General features: G+C 32.8%; 1 protein-coding gene across 1 annotated transcript; it reads left to right on the top strand.

The window, feature by feature from the left end:
• The first annotated feature begins 3,540 nt into the window (after positions 1-3,540).
• LOC120251639 (serine/threonine-protein kinase STN7, chloroplastic) lies at positions 3,541-9,113 on the top strand. Its single transcript, XM_039260235.1, has 10 exons — positions 3,541-4,041; positions 4,120-4,209; positions 4,937-5,056; positions 5,179-5,283; positions 6,389-6,557; positions 6,650-6,743; positions 7,654-7,747; positions 7,836-7,892; positions 8,101-8,514; positions 8,680-9,113. Exons 1-10 carry the CDS (start codon positions 3,643-3,645, stop codon positions 8,836-8,838), a joined length of 1,701 nt encoding a protein of 566 aa, XP_039116169.1. The 5' UTR covers positions 3,541-3,642; the 3' UTR covers positions 8,839-9,113.
• The last annotated feature ends 461 nt before the right edge of the window (positions 9,114-9,574 follow it).

The following is a 9,574-nucleotide window of genomic DNA, read 5'->3' as shown; positions in this document are numbered from 1 at the left end:
GTGTTTAAAAATTTGATATTTGTTATTAATTTTTGTTTTAAATTTGACTCTACTCTTGAGTTTGTCTTCTTGCATAGAAATTTTGAATTATCTTTTAAGACATACATGTTGTCTATGTATTTGTTTGTTTGTTTGTTTGTTTTTGTTTTTGTTTTTTGTTTTGTTTTGTTTTGTTTTGTTTTGTTTTGTTTTTTTTTTGTTTTTGGAAAACCCTAGAATATGAAATTTGTTGATTGATTGTTGAATTATATTAATAAGAACTACATATAAAAAAATTCATGTTATTTTTTTCCCCAAAAGTTCTTGTAAATTAAGATATTCTTAAATAGGAATGCATGTTAAATATGTTTAAAATTTGATCCTTGTTTTTTTAATTTTATTTTTAAATTTGACTCTACTCTTGTGTTTGTTTTATTGGATAGAAATTTTGAGATTTTTTTTTTAAGGCATACATGTTATCTATGTATTTGAATTATTTATTTATTTATTTTTGGCAATCAACAAAACATGAAATTTGTTGATTGATTGTTGAATTATATTGATAAGAACTACATATAAAAAAATTCATGTTATATTCTTTTCCCAAAAGTTCTTATAAATTAAGATATTCTTAAACAAAAATGCATGTTGAATATGTTTAAAATCTGATCCTCTTTTTAATTTTTGTTTTAAATTTGACTCTCCTATTGTGTTCGTCTTTTTGGATAGAAATACATCTTGAATATATGTTCTCCTTTAAATATATCTTGATAGCGTATTTATTTATTAATTTGTATCAACATTTTGTCGGAAATGGGAATTATATTCTAGCTAGGTAAACGAATTGGGTATACAATACTTGTCTTTAGAAGCCCAAAATTTGGCAAGCTTCTATTTCATGCAAATAGTTTACTACATTTGCACTTTGAATAAATTGTATCATTATTATGCATTGAAATTTGTGTTGGTAACATTTGATTTGCATATATTTTATTAGGAGAAATTTGTTTGGGCCATAGAAAAAATGAATGTTATATGAAAAATATGAGATACTACATGTAAAGAACGATTTGATAGAATGATAGAAGAAGAAAGGAGTCCGGCAAAGAAGCATTTTGGTGTTAGTAATATTGTCGAATCTAGAGGCTATAATGAAGGTTGGATAAGAGTTGATATTTGGGATTGATTAATTGATGATGTTTGGAATACTGAAGCATCGAAATATTGATCTCAGAAAGCCAAGCAAAATAGGCACAGTGACAAAAGATGGAAGCATTACAAAACATATTGGTGGATCAATTCCTTTTTTGCTTCATGATGAGAGGATGGTATACACGATTTATATTGCTTAAAGTAAACTTTTTTTTTTGTATGCTTTATATTTTTCTTTTAATTATATAATCATTAGTAATTTATTCCATATCTATATGTAGGCAACACAATTAAGTTGACAACTAACATATGGAGAAATGTTTAATCACACCCACAAACGTGAGAAGGGCCTTGGTGATTATGTTGATAATAAGTTTAAAATCCATTAGTGTAAGTAATTCTATTTCATAATTATTTTCTAATTGTTTGTATAAAATTTGGGTTTCTTATATGTTTATAAATTTTTTTATTATGTTTAATCTAGAACTAATGTGAGTTTCATATATTTGTAGGAATATTATACTTCTTCAATGGGCCAAAAATATGGTGCCAATGAATCTTGTCATCCTGAATTTGATCCACAAGTTTGGTGTGACACAATTGGAGAATGAATACTACACGCATTCATGTGTATGATTTTGGGACCACGCTACGTGGAAAAAATTAATTTTCTCTTTCCATTAGTACTAGGGAATCATTTTACTCAGCTTATAGTCCACTCGTTAATCAAACTCCACATTCTTTTGCCAAAGTTGATAATCTATGAGAAGAAGTGACAATTGTGAAATAACAAACTACAAAACTTGGAGGATTCACAACAATGTATAATGCAGACTCAGAATGGAATCAAGACATTTTTATCTCAAAAAACTGAGATGTTAAATCCTGCAACGGTTGCTCAAAATGTTGGATTTTTCAGCTTGGGACGAGTGATAGAGACCAAGAAGAAGAAACCACTGATGATGAAGATTGAATGATAAGAGAGTAATTCATAGAACTTGGGTGCTTCATAACTAGTTTAATTGATATATGAGTTCTCTTATTCATGTTTTGGTTATGTATGCACATGTTGTTATATATAATGAAAGATTAAATTTACTTACTTTGAATACCATTGGACTTTTTTTTTTGTTATGAATAAATGATTTTGTTTATTATATAGAGTTTTGTGAAATGGTATTGAGTACATGTAATACAGGGAAATGAAGCAAGGAAAAAATAATAAAAAAATAAATAAAAAAAATACTATTAGGGATGGAATTCCGTGGGTGATAAACATTATTAGAAACGGAATTCATTGGATAATAAACACCTTTGTGAGTGAATTTTGTGGGTAATAAAAACTTTCAAAGAGGAATCCATAGTTAATAAAGACTATCATAGATAGAATTCCGTGTGTGATAAACGCTTCTAGAGATGGAATTCCATTGGTAATAAGCACCGTGAGGGATGGAATTTCGTTGGTAATAAACATTTACAATGATTGAATTTTATTGGTAATAAAAACTTCCATTGACAGAATTTCGTGAGTGATAAAGACTATTAGAGACGAAATTCCCTTGATAATAAACATTTTCAGAGAAATTCCGTGAATGATAAGGACTATTAATGACGGAATTCTGTTAGTAATAAATATCTTCAGTGACGTAATTCCGTTGCTAATCTTTCATGGACAAAATTCTGTGGGTAATCATTATTGACGGAAGTTTAATTATTAGTGACAGGAATTTTCTTGATGCCCCTATTTTCTTATAATAACTACGAACCTTTGGTTGTTCATGTTAATGTCTTGAGTTAAATTTCAGTTTAAACTTATTATTAATATTCTAATTATTATTTGTTTGCTCCAGTCAATTTGATTATGAACTTCTATATCTAAAATTGTAACTAAAAATCCAATAGTTAGACATTTAATCCAACATATCAAATTCAATTCATTTGGTCTCTTATTCAATAACCCAATCGCCACATCCAATTATATAAATGGCCCAAAGACATACTTAAATGACGAATTAACTAATTAAATAAAAAAAACTACATTCGAATAATAACGATTCACTTGACTACATAAAAAATCTAATTTATATGCACTCTTCATAATATCCACAAAAGAAAAAAAAATAACAAATAATTAATTTCATGGTTGAAATTTGCCAACGACTCAAAAACACACGCAACGGATGCATTACCAGACACTCATCCAATTTTCAGCCTCAAAAAACACCAAAATATCTAAATGAATAAATAAATAAATAAATAAATTCAAATGCGAAAAAACAACGGATAATAACTAAATAACTTGTGGGAGGAATTTAAAACAAAGCCTATTATTAATTTATTACTTTTAAATAAATATATATTTCTTTTTTTTTCAAACTAAAAATTTAATAAACTGAGGCTGTTCTTTTATCTCTCTAATTTTTTTTCTTTTTTTTTTTTAAAAAAAAATTCAACAAAAAAAAAATCTCACAATTTCTCAGAAGCAATCAGTGAAGCATTTCACTGGCATCAATGGCGACCGCTGGAGCTGCCGGCGTTCAGCTCACCTCCTACTCGTCCTTCCTCGCCGCCGGCCTTAACAAACTACAACGCAAGCGAACCTTGTCTCCCAGCAATGGCCGGAAGCCTGCGGCGACCACAATCAAAGCTTTGGCATGGGGGACCTCCGGTCTTGACGACCTCTTTCTCGGCGTTGGAGTTGGCCTCCCTTGCACGGTGATGGAGTGCGGGGACATCATCTATAGGAGCACCCTTCCCCGCTCCAGTGGCCTCACTGTCACTGCCCCCGGCGTTGCCCTTGCTCTCGCCGCCGTCTCCTACCTCTGGGCTACTCCTGGGGTTGCCCCTGGCTTCTGGGATATGTTTGTTCTTGCCTTTTTTGAACGCTTGTTCCGTCCTACTTACCGCAAGGTCTGGATTGATTTTATTATGTTTCCTTTGTTGTGTTTCTCTTCTAAATTGTTGTTGTTTCTTCTTGATTGCTTGAAGGATGACTTTGTTCTTGGGAAGAAGCTTGGAGAGGGTGCTTTTGGTGTTGTTTATAAGGCCACATTTGCCAAAAACAAGGCTTCTCCCAAGGTCTGTTGTCTTCTTCCTTGTTTAAGTCATTAGATTTTGATTTTGATTTTCTTTTTTTCTTGCTTTGATGGTCATCTGTGTTTATGGTGTTAATCTCTGATTTTAGTTGTATTGTACCTTGGTATTGTGGCAATGGTTGTATGAGTCCTTAAATGGTGATTTTTTTTTCTTCATGTTAGTACTTGGTTTTATGCGTTCTTTTCTTAGAGAATGAGGCAGTGTTTGTTGGCTTGTTGCTCACAGCTGACACTAGCAATCTTGAATATTGTATGTTTAATATGCTAGTTTTTACCCACTGATCATCTCTATTTTGGCCTTTAGTTTATGGATTAAAATGGGCTTTTCTTCTTGTAAATGGAATGGTTTTTTGCTCATAGTTGATGTTAACATTCTTGCACCTTGTTTGAGTCTTCAAATGCTAGTTTTTTTAGCTAGTTGGTTATCCTTGTAGTTTGTGGCTTTACATGATCTTTTTCTCTGTAATAATGCAACTGGTTGATGTTCAGTTGTTCACAGCTGTCATTAAAATTGTTGCACCTTGTGTTATTGTGCTTGTTTTTGAGATTTCTTGTCATCTTTCTTTTTTTTTATTTTCCTGTGTTAGTTCCTCGTTCTACATGATCTTTTTCTGTAAAGAAACAGTGATGGTTGGTTTCAGCTGATATTAACATCCTTGCATCTATATTGCTACTGGATTGCTTCTTAATTCCTGCTATGATTCATGAAGCAAGGTGACCTAGTCGTGAAAAAGGCTACGGAATATGGTGCTGTTGAGATATGGATGAATGAGCGTGTGCGTAGAGCCTGTGCTAGTAGCTGTGCAGATTTTGTATATGGATTTCTTGAGGTGCTTTTTAACTTTTTGTTTTTTACAATTTGTTTTGGTGATCATTCATTGTGGATGGATGGGCTCTGTTTTGGTGATACGAGCATTTTTCTTACTTGGTATTTCCTAATTCACACCTTTAGAGTTCTGCCAAAGGAAAAGGTAGTGATGAATATTGGCTTGTATGGCGTTTTGAAGGGGAGGAAACCCTTGCAGAGCTTATCCAGAGTAAAGAGTTCCCGTATAATGTGAGTAATGTATTCCCTGTTTGGCTGGTCTTCTTTCTCTTGTTTATTCTTTGTACGACATGATGTGCATAGATTGATCTGAAATAATACGCCTTGAGTTCTTTCACTTTTTCATGCAACAAAATAATTAATTCAATTTAATGAAGAAAATGACATTGCAGGTTTTGCTTGAACATTGTAGATGTCAGATTCATTTTAATTTGATGCATGTGTTTTGAAATAGACATCCATAACTAAAAAAAGCTATGAGTAAAGGAAGGTAGATAAACGAGAAATGGGAAGAGGTACCAGACCTGCATCGCCAATCATAGTTTGATTTGGGTTTGAAATTGTAAATTGTTACACTTCAAGGTTAAATGTAACAGTAGAGAACCTTTCTATTTTGCTGCGATAGTTAGGTCCCTGAGAATCAGGTCTGTCTTCCTTGAATAAGGCAACCATCATAATTTTGATCTGTTGTGCATATAATTGCCTCCAATTATTAGTGTCATTGTGTGAGCATATGTGTTGCTGAGCGTTGGCCATTACCTATGATCTGGACAATGGGTTTATTTGATCCTTTAGCTGTAACAGCAGCGAGTGAGTTTTTCACTCTGTAATAGAGAAATTTTATTGAAACTGTATTGTTTGGAGAAATGAAAAAGATTATTGAAACTACTTGAGAGATTACCACATTTATAATGACTACAATAAAATGTAAAGTCGATGATGGTGGAAAACATATCAATACTTAAATTTGATTACACCTTGAATCATCCTAAACAATTCATGGTCTATTGTAGAAAAATCTTTATTTGGTTTGACTAGTGTTGAAGTTCGTTCTAGTGTTATTTGTAATTAATACTTTTTTTTTAAAATTTCTTTATTTTGTAAGTGGTTTTATGCTTAGTTTTATTTGAAGTTTGATGGGATTTTTCTTAAAATTTTTCTATTTAAGCTGCAAGGGTTTTCTTTTTTAATCATATTGAAGTATGAATAACATCTTATAATTGTATTTACCTTAGTGTTTTAGCTTTTTAGTTCTTGTTTTTGGGAATTCAAATATCATTTAAGCTCATTTGATTTGCTTAAGTTACCCAATCTTAACATATTTGAATACCATCAGGTTGAGACAAAGATTCTTGGAGAGGTTCAAGACTTGCCAAAAGGGTTGGAAAGAGAAAACAAAATTATTCAAACGATCATGAGGCAAGTTTTGTTTGCATTGGATGGATTGCATTCAACTGGGATAGTTCATAGAGACATGAAACCCCAAAATGTTATCTTCTCAGAAGGTAAAACATCCTCTTCTTGCTTTTGTACATATCAGTCCAAAAGGGTGCACTTCGTAAAATGCTATGTAGTAACCGTGCATTTCAAATTTTAGGATCTCGCACTTTCAAAATCATTGACCTTGGAGCTGCTACTGATTTGCGAGTTGGCATTAATTATATTCCTAAAGAGTTCCTACTGGATCCTAGGTAATCCAAGTTCAAAACAATTTCCTTGAAAGTAATTTGATGATTTTATTATTTTTTTGGTTGGAGACCATAATGGCATGGGTAAGTTATTTGGCACCGATTGGTGCAAAACAAGCTTAAAGTCAGATGTTTGAGTACTTGAGGTTGAGGTATGCTGTTATTTCTTTTTTGCATATGCATTTTATTAATTTTTCTTCCAATTTGAAGTTTATTCTTGTGCTGTATCCATTTCTTTTGCTACAGAAGTGTGAAAGCCAAGAATGTCTCTTTCTACTCTCTCTTTTAAATAAACTGTTGATTAAGATTTGAGTAAAAGGCTTCTTCTAATTTGGTAGTCAATGTAAATCACATGTAAGGTTTAATTTAAACTGTTGTGACAAAAAAAACATACTTGTGAATACTAAATGAGCACTTGCTACAGATAGAATATAAATTTCCATTTCATATTTAAAAACACCATAAGAATCTTCATAAAATTTTTGAATTTTTCCCCTTAAATTCAGTTAGGAGAACAAAATAATTGCTAGGTTTGACAGTTGTATGAACAAAAGCAACTCAAAAGTGACTTGTTTTATCACTTAGTGTCAACAATGATTGTTAAATTTTCTTTCTAGTTGGTTTTTGTTTGCTGATCTGCGTTTTCTTGTAGCTGATTCAACTTTTTGGGAAGATATGACTGGTGATTGATGCTAACGGGAATTGCTACCAAACTTACTGATGATAATGAGAATTGAGACCAAAATTATTTCTGATAAATGTTTTCATTTTCCTTAGCTTGCACTTGATGTTTAAATCCCTTTATGCTGTTCAGTAATACATACTTTTTCCCTTAACCCCTTCTATTTGACAATTCTTAAATTCATCTCTGTTTTATTCACCATTGGTAGTATCAATTTTTTTTTTTTTTCAGATATTCTGCTCCTGAGCAGTATATAATGAGCACACAAACCCCCTCGGCCCCCTCTGCTCCTGTGGCAACTGCATTATCCCCGGTCCTATGGCAGGTGTTTTTCCTACTATGGCCATAAAATATTTATCTTTATGAAGTCTGAACTCAACTTCTGGATTATTGTGGTGTTTTTCCCTTAACAGATGAATTTACCTGATAGATTTGACATGTACAGTGTGGGGCTCATTTTTCTACAAATGGTAAGTAGTCTCTATTCTGATTTCCATGAACTTATCATGTACATTCCAAATTTATAGCAATATTCGCAATTCATCTCCTTATTAACAATTCATCTACGTCAACAATATTCTGTGTCCATTAATGCCAACTCTACTAGTCAAGCACAAAACTTTGTGAAAAGGTTACTCACATGATTTGCAACTAAACATGTCTCATGGTTCTCTTTAGGCATTTCCTCCATTGAGATCCGACAATGGCCTCATCCAGTTTAATCGGCAGCTGAAGAGATGTGGATATGACATGGCTGCTTGGAGGAACACAGTAGAACCTCGTGCTAGCCCAGAACTCAGGAAAGGCTTTGAATTGTTAGATTTAGATGGAGGAATTGGATGGGAGCTTCTCACTTCCATTGTCCGGTACAAAGCAGGCCAAAGAACAAGTGCCAAAGCGGCATTAGCACACCCATATTTCAAAGGGGAGGGCCTCATGGGTCTATCCTTCATGCAAAATCTAAGGTTGCAATTGTTTCGTGCAACACAAAAGGACTATAGTGAAGCTGTCAAATGGATTATCAGGCTTATGGCCAGATCCGGTACTCCAACTGATGGTGGATTCACAGAAGCCCAACTTCAAGAGCTGAAGGTATTTGATTCATACTCTAATTTAACTGCTTAGTTAATAATTAACTTTGCACCTATAGATTACCACTGAAAACATCTTAAAGTTTTCTGTTCATGTCATTTCTAGTTTCGGTTGTCCGTCAATCATTACCTTGCCTATTAATTTACTGCAACAATGCATGTGCAGGAAATGGAGCCAAAAAAGAGTAGTGCTCGGCGGAATGTTCTTGCTTCTGTTCTTCGTCTCCAGAGGAAGGTACTCAGGACCCTAAATGAGAGTATGGACGAGCTGAACAGGCAGCGGAAGAGCCTATGGTGGAGCAGATGGATTCCGAGGGAAGAGTGATGTAACACCCAAGACCGATATCTGTAAATATGTGCTGTATGGCATCTACTATTCTGGTGGGAAAGATTCATCATGTAATTTAGAAGATGAAGGCACAAGCAAAACGATCGGTGTCGTCCTACACTGTATTTCATATTGTGTATAATGAGTTTGAAAATTAAGGCTTAAATGTGCAGTGTAAATTAGTTTTCACAAACAACAATTGTTTTGATCTGAATTGCTTTTTGGCATTGACTTTGTATGTATTTATTAAATTCTGGCCAGTTGCTGTCTCAGTGTCTATGGTCATTGTTAGTTGGCCAACTGAATGGCCTCTAGTTAATTTTTTGAGTCAGGTTATTTCGCCGATAATTTTACGTATTCAAGTGAAGGATTATTTACACTGATGTATGAGAACTCTCAACAGTGAGGTACATGAATGGCAGCAACAGGTATATCTTTAAACACACGGGTCAAAAAAAAGTTGCTGTAGTACAAGTAAACTTTATTTTGATTTAAAAAAAAATATTAATTTGTTTTTTAAACTACATAAATACTCTTACTTTTGATTTTTGAATTATTAAATGTATTCACCTTCATTTTTAAATGCTACTATGTTAATTTGATTTGTAAATTTTATAAATATATTGATTTGGTACCCGAATTATATAAATACACTTATTTTTTAGCAACTCAAAGGAATTACAAACTAAAATAATTCATTAGATGACCAAGAATCATACGATCCATTCAACAT

This window comes from Dioscorea cayenensis, chromosome 20 (assembly GCF_009730915.1).
Source record: "Dioscorea cayenensis subsp. rotundata cultivar TDr96_F1 chromosome 20, TDr96_F1_v2_PseudoChromosome.rev07_lg8_w22 25.fasta, whole genome shotgun sequence".
Lineage (NCBI taxonomy): Eukaryota > Viridiplantae > Streptophyta > Magnoliopsida > Dioscoreales > Dioscoreaceae > Dioscorea > Dioscorea cayenensis.
This window is presented reverse-complemented; position numbering and strand designations above follow the sequence as displayed.

Bases quoted from the DNA above. Each gene is read 5' to 3' on its own strand.
- LOC120251639 (XM_039260235.1), top strand. From the start codon at position 3,643: ATGGCGACCGCTGGAGCTGCCGGCGTTCAGCTCACCTCCTACTCGTCC. The intron at 7,748-7,835 runs GTGTTTTTCCTA...TTCCCTTAACAG, and splicing joins TATCCCCGGTCCTATGGCAG to ATGAATTTACCTGATAGATT. The intron at 8,515-8,679 runs GTATTTGATTCA...ATGCATGTGCAG, and splicing joins CCCAACTTCAAGAGCTGAAG to GAAATGGAGCCAAAAAAGAG.